A 15,758-nucleotide genomic window follows, 5' to 3' on the forward strand; every position below is an offset into this window, starting at 1 on the left:
GGGGAGAGCCCTCCTTCCCCTCCCTCGCCAGTGGCAGCAGAAATCAGCACTGGATGAAGGCACTGGAGCTCTGGCGGAGGAACTGGGCATGCTCAGTAGCCGGGGCAGGTTTTGGTCGCGAGTAGGAGGATTTCGCACTACCCTGGCCATGGGGGAGGGGCGAGCAGCCAGGACGCCGCCGCCGCCGCCGCCGCTGCTGTTGCATCTGCACTCGGGGGCCGCAGGCGGAGCTCAGCATTCCACTCACTGGTGCAATAGGACAGCTTAGCTCCTTCGGCAGAGGAGCCGGTGGCGCGACCGCGGCCACAAGTTGCTGGGACCCGGATCCCGAGCTCTCTCCTCCTCTTCCTCCTCCACCACCACTACCACCTCCTCCTCCTCCTCCTCCTCCTCCTCCTCCTCCTCCTCCTCCTCCTCCTCCTCCTCCTCCTCCTCCTCCTCCTCCTCCTCCTCCTCTCTCTCCCTTTATCCTCAGCCCGGTCCCTCCCTTCTCCCACACGGGTAGCTGTTCCTGCTGCTTGGTTAGGGACAGAACGCACTGCACACTAACCCAGAAAAGCAGATGTAAGCAAGACCCCCGCCCCCCCCAGCTCCCTGCTGCTTCCAATCGCAAATCAACAGTGTCTTCCTGCGCCTCTTCTCTGCCCCATCCCAAAGGGTCAAAATATGTGGCAGCCGGCAACCGAGAGACTGCAGGTAAGCAAGCAGGGAGGGAGACCGGACGGGTTTGCTTGACTGGGCGCGCAGAAGGGAGAGGGGAGAGATAGAGAAAGCACAGGCAAAGAAGCAAACGGAGCCCTAATTACAGGGGATGGAGCCTGGGCTCAACTGCTACGTTTGGTTCATAAAAACCATGGAAGATGGGTTGATTAGGACTTGCCTGTACCAGCTCAGTGTGGGGCCATGCACCTCGTCAATGTTTGTTGTGGATGATGAAATAGACCCAGAGAGATAAAGGTGTGTGTGTTGTGTTGTGTTGTGGTGTGTGTGTGTGTAGGCGGGGGGGGGGGGCTTCTTTCTTTACACAACTTTTAGCTGGGCGCTGTGTGTATGTGTGTGTGTGTGTATATGTGCGTGTGTTTGTATATCGAATAGGACTTTCTTTCCAGAGATTTTTAAATTGCATTCCACTGACAGAATTTACTGGTCTGGGGTTAGGTTTCTTGAATCCAGATGTTTTTTTCTGCCTTCAGGAAAGACAGAACAGATGATTTGCGAAAGCATCCGTTTTGCCAATATAATTACAAAAAAAAAAAAATCACACACACATTCAAGCTCTGTTTAGCTTGGTAACGTGATGTTATTTTGTTTTTGGTTTTTGGCCATTCCTTCTTTCCCTTCTTTTCCGTCTTCTGCAAGTCAGAAGTTAAGAGCAGCGTGGACTAGTCAGGTATTGGGTCATCCCCTCACTATTCAAAAGTTTTCATTGACACGAGCTGAACTGTAAGAAGGCATTAGCTGCATTTGACTTCCATTCCGGTGCCAGGGATTTGGGGGTGGGAGTCAGGAGGAAAGGGGAGGGAAGGGGCATTTGGGCACTGGCTGAAAGTTGGACAAGTGTGGTGGTTTCCGCGAGGAGCTTGCGTTGACACACATTGAGGTCTCCGGCTTGCCCTTGCTGCTGGCTTCTACCCCTGCCGTTAGCTCTTAAATATTCTCCAGATGGACAGGCAGATCAATTGCCAGATGAAATTTACAGAATCTCACAGACAAACTTTTGGCAGGCCTGGAGCAACATTGGCTAATAGTAAACTCTTAAGGATTGTGGAAGTGGCAAAATTAAACAAAAGATATATCAAACCCCCCAAATATCCTTCAGGATCGAAAGTGGTTAGGAAGACCTGAGACCCGTGGAGATTAGAGCACAAGTTACTTTGTAGTGGTCTCTTTAACAGTGGGGATACCCAAACACAGACCAAGCCTGGTATTTCATTAGCACGTTAGCCCTTGAAAAAGGCAATGGACATGCTTCAGTATATGACTTTAAAGGGGGGAAAATGCAACCAATGAATAAAATGACCAGAAAGCAGTGAATCTCTTCCTTGCTTCCTTCACCCTCCCCATTCCATTATCTTCTATAGGGTGTCCCCAAAAACCTTAGTTCAGGCATAAACTATTAAAGCTTAAGACTGCACTAGAACTTTTGGGACACTATTAATTTTTAGGTATTCTATATTTATTTATATGTATGCCTGCTATTACTCCTAATGGAATGTAAGTTCCTTGATGGTAGGAACGGTTTTATTTTTGTTTTTGTATTCCCATTGCTTGCACAGTGCTTAATAAATATTTGTTGAGTGATCATTTCAAAGGAGAACTGGACTTCTTATTGGTAGGAGAGAAAAATCTTACCAGATTTTCCCATGCTTGGCTTTACTCAGCAATAAGTTTCAGTGAAGGGCTTCATTCAGGTAAATTTCTCTGGGGATATATATTAGGTATTTATGTACTCTTGTTTCTATATATGTATGTATGCATACATGCATGTGTATGTGTATACATAAATATATCACATACATACACATCACATTATGCAATATAGATATAGATTGTGGTCACTATATCTATTCAATTCATATGTGTATGTGCATATGTGTGTACATGTATATGCACACACACACACACACATATATATATATATACACACACACACACATGCATATATACATATGTCTGTACACACACTCAGGTAAATGACTTGCTCCAAGTCAGACAGCAAATGACTGATGCAAGATTTGAATCCAGGGCCCTCTGACTCTAGAGGCAGTACTTTTTAAGGATCTCTTGTCAGTCTCCCTGTGTCTCCACCACCGTGGTGTAGTGGGTGCATGCATTGGCATAGAGTTTTCATTTTCCCTCCTAACGGGTTCTTTTCCAGGTGCCATTAACGTCTTGAACGAACCTTCTCTTGGGAACCTTGGGAAGGAAACTGCCAGGCTCCCTTGATGCTTTTCCTGTGGCTGGGTGTCCTTATGCTTCTGAGAAGTTTTTGAATTTTTGTCTATTTAAGCGATCCCTACCCTGCCTGTTTTACTTAAGTGTGTGGGCTCTAAAGCACATGACCCTTGGCAAGCAAACTCTCCTGGCTTGTGTCCTACGTGGTGATATTCCCTTACTAGAAATATCCACTTTCTTTTCTATGAAATGTACAAATGTGTTGTTTGGAATGATTTCTAGGGTGATTTGTGCTTGCAGTACATATATTTCATTTTGAAGTGGTCCCTTGAAATATATAAGGGATAAAATATGCTTTATGCCTTCCTTAGCTAGGACAAACAATATAGTTCACTGTGGATTAGAACTGTCTCCCTTGAAAGTTATTTACTGAGACTGGACTTACTTGACAGTCCCCACATACAATATCCTTAATGTTTTTATGTTTCTTTCAAGATAAATAAAAATACAGCTTTAGCTAACCCTCTAGTTCTAAAGACAGTATGATTGACAAAGAACTTTTTAATCAGATTCTTATTTTTGAAGGGACCCTTAAACATTTATGGGAGGTAGAGGGGGACAAATTATGGTGATGGGAGGGGGCTTAGGAGTTTGCTACTAACAAAGTAAAAATTGTGATTGATTGGGGTTCCTTTTGTTACATTGTACTTCTGGGTTTTTTTTAAAAAATGATTATTGGCACAGAAGAAAACATAATACAGGAAAAAAGAAACCCAAACTTCTTCCCTGGGTACCTTAGACAGCAGGATGCTTTGCTATGCCCAGAAATCTTCCCAAAGAATGGCATAGGTGGACAGGATTGGATGATCCTCAATCATATATCTCTGTAAACCAGAGCCCAACATGTCTCTGTCCTTTCAGGCCCCACTGACTTGGAAAGAGCCCTCTTTGTCCCCTCAAACACACTTTATTAATATTTAATACAAACATACATATTCAGAGGGGCCAAAGTAAAGGAGAGAAAATGAGGAAACAGAGCTCCCTTGTGGGATGGTGAAACTAATTTGTACTCTCTAGACCAAATATCCAGAAAGAAGAGGGGGAAAAAATAAAACTAACCATTTCCTTTTATTTCTTTTCTTAGTTAGATGTCAGTTCAAAGGTTTTACTTCTCTGGTAGTTAGGTCCAGGAGAGTTGACTGGGCAGAGTGTTGACGAGAACTGACAGCCAACTTTGACGAGGTCTTTATTATTTGAATCCAGCAACTTGCATCCTGGCTCAGGGGGTGGAATCCTTGATCTGTTTTTGTTGTTCCTCTTGCCAATCCCTTTGCCAAGGAGCGTAATGGTTATGTTTTCAGACTTAGGGTTTAGCTCTTTCCCCCTGGGTACATGAACAGGCAAAGAGACCTGTTGCCTTAGGCATGACCCTTCCTCTCCTGGGTTATTTCCCATTCAGTCACGCAAGTTGATCTGCTGCCTTGGATTTTTACTTGGCTCAGCTTCCTGCCCTCAGTGGAAGTCACCCCCATTAAAAATATAACAGGATTAAAAATGGGTGTGAGCACTTAAACACCAAGCTCATCCTTCTTGTAAATGACAATATGATTACTTTCCTGTTCACCTTCTATCATGCACAATGACTTTTTGCTTGGAGGAACCCAGAGGATTATGAATTGTTGAAAGAATTTAATGGAGTACTTTTCCGTAGAAAGTAAATCGTTTCCCCTTCCTTCCTTTAAATAATATAACTTAGAGCCTGAATCTTTATGAAGGACAGATCCCTATCTTTAATGCTATCCTGCGTAGACTAAAATCTATATGGGTTTTGTAGTTCTCATTGGAAAAGATCTGTCCCTTAGAACTAAATTGACTTGTAGTTTTGAACCTGCAGAGAAATAGCAAAGTGTGTACAGTTAACTGCAATCAGAAGAAATGTTTTCTCTTAGCTATTTCTTTAGTGACCCTGTTATCTGTATAATATTGGAAACTAGCAAAGGAATAAGGGGTGGAGGAGAAAGATCAACATAGCAAACAAGACCTTGGGACATGTAATATATTCAAACTTCCCATCTCCCCCATCCCTGCCCTAGAAGCCTCTTTGAGGAGAGGGACTGGTTTTTTTCTTCTTTAGTCCTTAGCACCTAGCATGGTACCTTATGCATTTTTAGTTCAGACATGCTATTTCAATAGTGAAGGGACACTGTCAGTGCAGAAACTCCCTCCACTTGCTGCGTTTACATCATTTGTTATAAGTTACAGTTCTTGAGACTTGCTTGGTAATATTGAGCCTTTGTGACTTGCCAACGCAAGACCTGGTTTAGGCCAGCTCTTCTTAATCTTCAGAAATGCTATGAACTTGAATGGGGTGAAAATGACATTGTTATCTCAGTATAATTAGTTTCCACTGCAAACCTCTGTATTCATGCATTTAGAAACATTATTCTGGGGGCAGCTAGGTGGCGCAGTGGATAGAGCACTGGCCCTGGAGTCAGGAGTACCTGAGTTCAAATCCAGCCTCAGACACTTAACACTTACTAGCTGTGTGACCCTGGGCAAGTCACTTAACCCCAGTTGCCTCACTAAAAAAAAAATAAAAAAAATAAAAAAAAATAAAAAAAAATAGAAACATTATTCTGAGATGATCTCCCTAGACTTCAGCAGCCTGCCAAAGGGGCTCTGTGATATGAAAATGTTAATGACCTTTACAATAAACATAGTTAGTATGGATGGAAAGTTGGACTTGAAAAAAGATCTTTCTGGATTTGAGAGGGGTCCTTAACCTATTTTTCTGCCTCTCACCTTGCACATAGTAGGTGTTTAATGTTTGAATACGTGAATGAACTAGTTAAGCTTTGTTGAAAGTATAATTACAGGGCTAGCTAGGTGGTGCAGTGGATAAAGCACCAGCCCTGGATTCAGGAGGACCTGAGTTCAAATATGACCTCAGACACTTGACACTTACTAGTTGTGTGATCTTGGGCAAGTCACTTAACCCTCAGTGCCCTGCAGGAAAAAGAAAGAAAGAAGGAAAGAAGGAAAGAAAGAAAGAAAGAAAGAAAGAAAGAAAGAAAGAAAGAAAGAAAGAAAGAAAGAAAGAAAGAAAGAAAGAAAGAAAGAAAGAATTTAGTAGCTTCTATCCCCTGCTCTGGTGTCTTATGTTAGTGAAGAGTTAGTACTGGGGTCTCAAAATCTTTGCTGATGGAGCAGCTTGACTTGCTCATTGAAGCCAGGAAGGTTTCATCAGGATGGACCAGGAATGGACTGTCCATCTTCCAATAAGCCATCAGAGTGAATGATTTAGGTCTGATCATGTCATTCTACTCCTCAATAAACTCCAGTGGCTCCCTATCACCTCCCAGATCAAATACAAAATGCTCTATATGGGATTCAAAGCCCTTCATAACTTACACTCCCTATTCCCAACACTCACCTTTCTAGTCTTCTTATACCTTTCTCCCTTAGTGACACTGGCCTCTCTGCTGTTCCATGAATAAGACACTGCATCTTTCAGCTGCTGGCATTTTCTCTGGCTGTCCTTCATGCCTGGAATGATTTCCTCCTCAACTCTATCTACTTGGCTTTCCTGGTTTCCTTGAAGTCCCAATTAAAATCTCATCTTTTACAGAAAACCCTTCCTGATCCCTCTTAATTCTAGAGCCTTCCTTCTCTTAATTATTTCCCATTTATCCCATGTTTGTATATAGCTTGCTTTGTATTGGTTTTACGTTGTCTCCCCTATTAGGCTTGAGGGCAGGGACAATCTTTTACCTCTTTTTGTATCCCCAGCACTTAGCACAGTGACTGGTATATTGTGGGTTCTTAGTAAATGTTTCTTGACTGATTTGGTTGCTCGTACAACTGGTTTCACTGAGTTGAGAGGCTCATTTCTAGAGTGGCTCCAGGCTGATGAATTCTTTGGCCGAAGCAACTCTTAACTCTTTCCTGTTATGGAGGCAATGTAAAAGGAGTATCCATACTGATGATACTTCACATCCTTTCCATATATAAGCCTTCACTGAAAGAATATTTTGTGGTCCTTCAGAGTCACCTAAGGTAGCAAAGTAGATAGGCTACTGGACCTGGAGTTAGTAAGCCCTGAGTTTGAATCCTGACTCAGACCTTTATTAACTAGTCACTTGATATTTCAGTTTCCTCACTTATAAAAGAGGGATAACAATAGTACCTCCTGCAACTTTGAAGCATGACGTAGGGGGGCAGCTACGTGGCTCAAAGGATAAAGTACTGGCCCTGGATTCAGGAGGACCCGAGTTTAAATCTGGCCTCAGACATTTGACACTTACTAGCCGTGTGACCCTGGACAAATCACTTAACCCTCATTGCCCCCCCCCACAAAAGCATAACATAAATGCCATTATTATGATTATTATAATGATTTATTGTGAGAATCCTTTCCGATACATTATCCCTCTTGTTTTTTAGTGGGGTGGCATTCCTGAGAAGTAAGTCCTTCAAGTATTTTTATTCCCATTTTGTACATGACTAAAGGGAGGCTCAGAGGCATCGCATGATTTGAATCAGGTCACACAGTCAGTGGTCTGAGGCCCATTCTTTTGACTCAAAGCCCAGGGATCTTTCTATGTAATTTTCCAGCCGCCTAAGGATTGTGCCTTAGTCACCAACTGCTTTCACACCTTGAGGCATGATCCTTCTCACCAGGTATGTGAGAGATATAGACCTTCAGAGATGAAGGGATGTTACAGACCATTTGATTCAGTCCCTTTGATTTTTACAAATGAGGAAACAGCCCCAGAGACTTCCCATTGATCACCTGGCCTCATGACAGAGCCTGGATTGGGATCCCATCCCATCCTTGTACCTTTAGTACAGTTGTTTGTCATGTCTTCCATGGGACTGAACAATATCTTCTGTAGGAAGTTCTGGAAAGTGGAATGAAAATTTTCTCCCATGAATTAGCTTTTAGTTTTCCAAGGAATTTACTTCCTAAACTCCTCCCTCTCCCTTCCTTCCCCGCAGCCCCCTTCTGTTTTGATTTTCCTTTTGGTCATTTGCTGTTCATTAGCACTTCTGTGAGTGGGATAGGTTGGGGTGGGGGGAAATTCAGATGATTTCAGCTTTGCTTCTTAGTAGTTCTAAGAGGAAGCAGGGGTTCTTTGGAATTTGTGTGTTGTGAACCCCTTTGGCAGTCTGGTGCAGCCCATGGACCCTTTCTCAGAATAATGATTTTTAAATAATTGAAAGAAATACTAAATTTCAGTTAGAGGTTATTGAAAATAAGGATGCAATCCCCCCCCCCAATCAAGTTTGTAGACTTCCTGAATTCTATTCTAAAGTTACAGTTTGGGGGTTTTAAACCCCCCCCAATTTATTTTTGAACATATAAATATTTATATATGCCCATGTTTAATCCCCCAAGTCCCCCCCAAACACAAAACAACAAAGAATTTGAGGGCATAAATTATTTCATTTTGGAATTTGTATCCCCAACAACTTAGCATACTACCTGGTACATAGAATGCCATTAATAAATGTGTGTTGGTTGACTGAAGGTTTCCTTCTGTACTTAGTCTCCTCTTGCTTAAGTTCCACTATTTATTTGAAGAGTTGACTTGATATAATCTTATATCTCTTATTCTTTTTCCTCTACCCTCTGAAACACCTAATAAGAAGAATTAGATGAGGCCTAATTATCTATAAAACAATACTGACAAATGTGAGATTATCTTAAGTACAATGACCATTAGAAAGGGGGGGGCAGGAGGAAGTAAGGAGAACTGATTAAAGGAGAAAGAAGAATCTGATTCTCTGCTTCTATGCCCCCCCCCCGCTTCTGCAATAGTAGTAGAAAATGGCAAAAGTTAACTTAGAATCAAAGAAACTCTGACCACCATCCATAGAGACAGTGGGACAATGAAGCTTTGTGGTGGTTCAGTCATGTCTGACTCTCTATAACCCCATTTGGGGCTTTCTTGGCAAAGATACTGGAGGGGTTGTACATTTCCTTCTCCAGCCCATTTTACACATGAGAAATTTGAGGCAAACAGGGTTAAGTAGTTTGCTAAGGGTCACACAGCTAGAAAGTGTCTGAGGCCAGGTTTGAACTCACAATTGGTACAGTGCAATGACTACTTGCATTAGTGGCTGAGGACCCCTGGCTCTCATCCCAGCTCTGCCACTTATTACTTTGTGAAAGTGGGCAAGTCAGTTAACTTATCTGGCCTCATTTTCTCTACTGTGAAATGAAGGGGTTGGACTTGATTGTCACTGACATCCCTTCTAACTTCAGATCTCAAATTCTGGAGTTCCCTGACCTCTGTATCCTAAAGAAAAATGGAACTCAAGCAGCCTCTGCAAGTCTGGTTAGTGGAGAGATCATAGGAATGAATGAATGAATGATTAAAAAACCCCAAAACACTTACCAAATGGTATGTTCTAGGTACTATATGTGCAGGTACAAAAGTGCAACAATCACTCCCCTCAGAGAGGTTATATTCTAATAGGAGGTTGACAACATATAAAGAGAAGAAGTTTTCATCTGGGGAGTCTCTAGGATAGTGAGTTGATCCATAAGGCAGTCAATGGAAGTAATGGTACAGTTAATTGGTTTATTATGCACAACAGAAGAGGTAAAGGGTGACTAGGGTAGGGCACATTATAAAGCCCTGTAGGTGTCTGTTCCATCTAGGATAATCACAATGCAATGGACTTGGCAATTTATTAAGACCCCAGGCAAGGCAGCTCAGTTCCAGGGAAGGAGTTCCAAGGCTGAGTGGATTATCTTCCGCAGGTACTGAGGGGGATTGATTTGAAAGAAGTCAAAAAGAACTAGGATCTGGTGCTTTTTAGCTGTATGATGTTGCACATATTAGTGGGCCCTCTCATGAGTCTTTTTGTCCTCAAATTTATAATGGGAATAAGAGCATTGAATGTTGGTTTTGGCTAGGGCCAGACCAACACAAAAGCTTGGTTAGAGGATGATGAGATAGATGCATGGAAAGGTACTTTGAAGACCCTATGGTACCATACAAGCAGAAAGTGGTGGTTTTGTTAACACCGCAGATTGCAACTAAGGACTCTCTAGGTCAATGACACCACTCTAAATTCTGTGAAAAGGAGACCATCATAAGTGCAAAGAATGCTATGTCCTAGCTACTGTGCTAAGCACTACATATGCAAATACAAAAGTGGGACAATTACTCCTCTCAGTCCTGTTGCCAATCCTAGTGGGATGTAACTCTTGAGAGAATAAGCCATTGTATTGTACATTAGCTGAAGTTTAAAGGGATGTCTTCAGCCAGAGTACCAGGTATTTCTCAAAACTGGGTATCTTGATTGTTAATGAATGTTGATTATGGAACCATCATAGCTATGGTTTAGTTCATAAAGAACCTTCCAATTTGGAGAAGTTTGGCAGAAGACTCACTCCCAAGCAATCATTAGCCCCACTAGAAGTGGTGAGGAGTTTTTCAACCAAGTAGCTTTGTAGATATTTGCTGATACTCTTTTTAGCTTATTTCTCCTGAAGGTGCAAGGAAAAATGACCGTTGTGAAAATGACTTTCCAAGGAAAAGTTAGAATTATTGATAATTTAGAGCCCCATTTGCCTCCCCAGTAAAACACTCACCTACAGCTCTCTATATTTTTGTCGATTAGGCAGCAGACGTTATTCGTAAATTGATTTGTCAATTGCTAAGCATTCCAAAGTAATCAGCAATCCTTTGCTCTTTATTACTTTGAGAGTTTGCGATACGATTGTGTTATCTTTGGATGTCATACATCTCATGGATTTTGTTTTATGGCCTGAGTCTGCACACTCCTCCTTTTTCCTAATCCCTGATGTGGACTTACCCTTTATTCATTTAGACAAGCTAGCAGAAGAAAGGTTCATGCAAAACATCACAGCCCAAAGACATCTGGCTGTGTGCCACTAGGCTCTTTTAGTCTATGCATAGCAGTTAGGGGACTTATTTATGGTTAGCAGATAAAAGTTGCCCAGAAAAAAAAACTGATTTAGATGACAGTGTGCTTCTGTGGGGTCCTGTGGAACCAAGACTTCAAATAGAACAAGAAGAGATGATTGAGATGTTTATCTAAAGACATAGGCAGGGCTTGTTTATATGAGCATTTTTCTGTGGATCCTGACTTGGTTACCAATCATGGCTAGAGCCCCAGAGTAGTCATCTTGCTCTATACCGCAGACCAGAGACCCATACCAAAAGCATCAGGGGAAGAGCACAGACCTTCTTTGTTGTGCGGCACATTTCAACCCTTGCTGAGATATTAGGTTCTGCTTCATGCACACACAGGGAAAGTGACAGATCTTGCCCAGTTCCAAGTGCTCTGTGTCTTGTCAATCAGGGCTTTAACATTCCTCTGTGTTAAGATCCTCTTCTCACCTTGATGACAAGGGCAGGGAGGAGAAGGAGTGTGCCGGGAAGACCTCAATTAGCATGGCTTTCGAATAGTTGCTGCCTAGAAATGCCAAAGGTCACTTCATTTATGAAAAATGTCTCCCTTATTTCAGCCAGTAACCATCACGTGTAGAGCAGATGAACCAGGTTCAAGTCCCTGCTAGTTGAGCCTTAGGATTTCCCTATGTTACATCCTGCCTAGAATGCAATACTCAACAGCCTGTATCTAATGAAGAAGCTGGGTTTCTGGCCCTGCTTAATCATCGGTTCTGGTGGGTTCTGTGATGTCTAACTAGGGCTGTGTTCTGAGGGAGGCTTCCCTTTCTCCTCTAATTCTCTGGCTTGCTTTGCAGGAAGGTTTAATTTACTGAATGCAATAACCTTTAAAAACCAGGATGGAGGTGTTAATTATCAAAGTTTATGTTTGCTGAGCACAGCAAACATAAGAAGTTGGATATGTCTTGGAACACGGTGTTGCGCTGTTGCAGAATAGAATCATCGAACTTTAGACTCCAAACTGGAATTAACCTTAGAGGTCATATAAGATGTCACCCATCATTTTACAGATCAGGAAACTGAAGCACCAAGAAGTTAAGGTATATGGCCTAGCTCACACAGGTTGGAAGTAGACAAGTAGCGATTTGAATCCTGGACAGCAAATCCAATGCTCTCTCCACTGGGCCACATTAGGATGCTCATTTTTCTCTCTCTGTTATCTCCAGAGCCTAGCACAGTGCCTGACATGGAATAGATGCTTAATGAAGCCATTTCAAATGGAACTGAATTAAAATCAGAGGGTTCTTGCCTTCCTGTATCCTAGATAGAAATGACTGTTGTGACAGCTGTAAGAAAACTGTCGTGCTGGTTAGTGGTAGAGGTAAGGGGAGGGAGGGGAGAAAACACAATCCAACTTCTTTTGTTCTTTCTTTTCTCATCTTCTGATATACTTGGGTTTGATTTTTCCAGCATGCCATTTGTTTAAGTTCCTGCCAGAGAAGCACATATAAATGAAGATAAAATGTTGTTTTAAAATTAGACTTGCAAACACCTACTCCCAGGGAAAGAGTAAAGAATAATGATACTATATATCTCACCGTAGAAAGGGAGGAAGGAAGAAAGCATTTATTAAATGTTTACTATGTGCCAGGCACTGTGCTAAGGCCTAAGTGGAAAACAAGACTTTTTTTTTTCCCCTACGGACTCTTCTTGTTGCTTCCTCTGTCCAACAAATAAACAAGCAAGCCAGTAAACAAACAAATACAGGCTACTAAACTTTTGGATAATTAATGAAGATAACATGTTACTTTAAAATCAGATTCACAAGAGCTACTTCCAGGTAAAAGATGAAGATTATTTCACATTTGGGTGGAACTTATTTTCTTTCTACTAACTTTCTCTGTCCCCTTCCCCAGACCCCAAAAGAAAGAAATATAAGCCAATAAAGTTCTTGATATTTATCTGCAAGGCTTTATTAAATGTATATTACTACTACTTGATTATTCACATGTGAATAGCCCATACAGCTCGGCATGTTCTTCTTGGACGTATCACTTAACTCGTTGGGGGTTGTGGTCCGATTTCTAATACCAGGGCTTCCTGTCTCCCAGCTAGATCCTGGTGGTCAGGTGGCCCTCATCCTGGAGTCAGGAAGAACTGAGTTCATATTTGGTCTCAGACACTTACTGGCTGTGTGTTCTTGGGCAAGTCACTTACTCTCTGCTTCAGTTTCCTCATCAATCAAATGGAGATAATAATAGCACCCACCTTCCAGGGTTGTTTTCAGGTTTAAATGAGATAATACTTGTATTGTGTTTTCTAAACTTTAAAGTGCCATATAAATTATAGCTATTATTGTTATTGTATAGCAGAGTGGCCATGCTAGTGGATCGGCGGCCATTGTTCCCTTCCCAGTGGGGTAGATAATCCTAGAGCTGGCTACATACTTTGATTTTTCACCACTATCACTCTGATTTTGTGATAGTGCCAACCCTTGCTTTCTAGTCCCACAGGGTTGTTTGTTCTGTCACTTAACTGAAAATTCATCCATCTGAAACCTTTGATGAATCCTTTTCATACAGAGACAGGAGACAGAGAGACAGAGTGAGGGAAAGAGAGAGACAGAGAGAATAAAGACCGAGGAGAGACAGAGACAGCAGGGACAGAGGAGAGAGAGCGTATATACAGAGAACAGGAGCACACAGACAAAAGAGAAAAGGGAAAACAGGACAAAGACAGACAGACAAGCAGGAGATAGCACAGAGACAGAGACACACACAAAACACAGACAAGGCAGACAGATACACGCACATTATTATATATTCATATATATTACATATACATGTGTTATAAATATATATATTATATAACACACACCAACACCACACTAGAGAGCGAGAGACAGAGACACAGAGCGGACAGAGAATGCTCTAATAAGTGATTCTAACACCTGCCTCTTATTATAAAGAGAAGGCCTCTGAGAAATATAGTATTATTAGCTTTATGAGACAGTTAGATTATGTGATTACCACTCCATAGAACGGGTGAGAAAGACATTTGCTGCTTGTGTATAAAGACAGAGACCAGAGGCAGATTGGATTTCTACAACAAAGCCAACCCTGATTCCTGACCATTAAGGCTGAGTTTCCTGGGCAGCAGCCCTTGCCTATTTTCTCTTCCCTAAATCAAGCCAAGTGCCCAAAGTTTCTGTGGCCCCGTGGGGATTGATTGCTACGGAATAGTCTAGTAGGTAGCGAGTGACCGAGGGGAATCATGACTATTTAGCAGTTGGGTCAATTTTTTTCTTGGTAGTTATTTTTTTTTTTTCATATTTGATATTATTTTGCCACAGAAGAAGGAATAATATGGGATCTGAAGTCTGGAAGGTTTGGATTTAAATCCTACTTCTGCTGTGTAACCACGGGAAATAAGGAAACAAGCATTCATTAAGCACTTACTATGTGCCAGGTGCTTTGCTAAGCACTTTACCGATGTCATCTCATTTAATCCTCACAGCAACCCTGGTAAGGTAGGTGATAATATTATTCCATTTTACAGATGAGGGAACTGAGACAGAAAGAGTTTAAGTGACTTTCCCAAGGGCCATATAGCCAGTAAGTGTTTGATTCTGGATATGAACTCAGATATTCCTGGCCTTATTTCTAGTATTGTATCTACTGCACCACCCAGCTACCACAGGCAAGGCATTCTGGGGACCAACCTATTCTGGGAAAGTCAATAACCTACACATACTTATTTATTGGGCCATACCATTATTTTGTTTATATCCCAGAGAAATAAAAAAATGGAAATATTTATGGCAACTCTTTTTTTGTGGTGGCAAAGAACTGGAAACTAAGGCAGGGGGTATCCAGCAATTGGGAAATAACTGAAGAAATGAGAGTCTAGGATTGTAATAGAATAATATTGCATCAAAAGAAGTGATGAAAGGGACATGGTTAGAGAAGCCTGGGAGGACTTGTATGAAGTGATGAAGAGCCAAAGGAAGTGAGTGAGAACAATTTCTACTAACAATAACATTGTCATGATGACTTTGAAAGACTTAAGAATTCTGCATTGATCAGAGGTTCGGTGATGAAGCATGTGTGGTAAAAATTATTTGTGATAAAAATTATTGGAGTTTTAGCTGAATCATTTGGGAGGGGCCACACCTGGCCCACTCTGAAGTTATGTATGCTACTGAGCTCAGAAGGAGAATTCTCCATAGGCAGTTTTTGAAGGACCTCTCCTTTTGGGGGAGAAAGATTGAATGCTCCCTGAAGGGAAGCGGAGGCTCTTCTGGAACGCAAGCTCTTGCTCTCTCTCTCTCTCTCTCTCTCTCTCTCTCTCTGGCTTCTCTCCTTCTGGTGGCACGAACAACTGTAGACTTTCCAGGTATTCGTGAGTGAACAACGGAAAACCTTAAATTCCTTTGAATTAGCTTAATTGGAAATGATCTGGGGATTGTATAGGCTAAGTTTAGAGTTAAGAGTATTTATCTGTATTTCTTTTTCCTATTTCCTTATCTTTGATTTTTATTAGTTTCAACTTTGTTGTTTAATTAATTCCCAAGTAATAAAAACTGATCCTTCTGTGAATTAAAGCTGTAAGGCTCCTTTCTTATTGGCCAGGGAGAAATATCTAAAAGGGCAGTTCAGAGGGGAGGGTGAACTTAAAGGTCCCTCATATTTCTAGGAACCCAATATTTAGGCGAGTCACCCAATTAACGCTCCATATATCAAATTTTGGCCCTCACACATGCTACCTGCCTCCTGATAGACAGTCAACTAACATTTATTAAATACCTATTATGTGCCAGGCACTGTGCTTGGACTCAAGATACAGAGTGAGATATGCATTTTTACATGACTAGTGTCGGAATATATTTTGCTTGACTGTGAATATTTCCTATAAGAGATTTGCTTTTCTTTTTTTTTTCCCAGTGGAAGGAGACCAGGTGGGAAGGAGGGAAAA

General features: G+C 41.7%; 1 protein-coding gene across 1 annotated transcript in view; it reads left to right on the forward strand.

The window, feature by feature from the left end:
* Positions 1–430: 430 nt before the first annotated feature.
* PID1 (phosphotyrosine interaction domain containing 1) overlaps positions 431–15,758 on the forward strand; it is a 298,012-nt gene continuing 282,684 nt past the window's right edge. The window contains exon 1 of the mRNA XM_043996236.1: positions 431–696. Coding sequence (XP_043852171.1) covers positions 667–696 — 30 coding nt within the window. The 5' untranslated portion in view covers positions 431–666. The remainder of the gene's footprint in view (positions 697–15,758) is intronic.

Source organism: Dromiciops gliroides, chromosome 3, assembly GCF_019393635.1.
Source record: "Dromiciops gliroides isolate mDroGli1 chromosome 3, mDroGli1.pri, whole genome shotgun sequence".
Taxonomy (NCBI): Eukaryota; Metazoa; Chordata; class Mammalia; order Microbiotheria; family Microbiotheriidae; genus Dromiciops; species Dromiciops gliroides.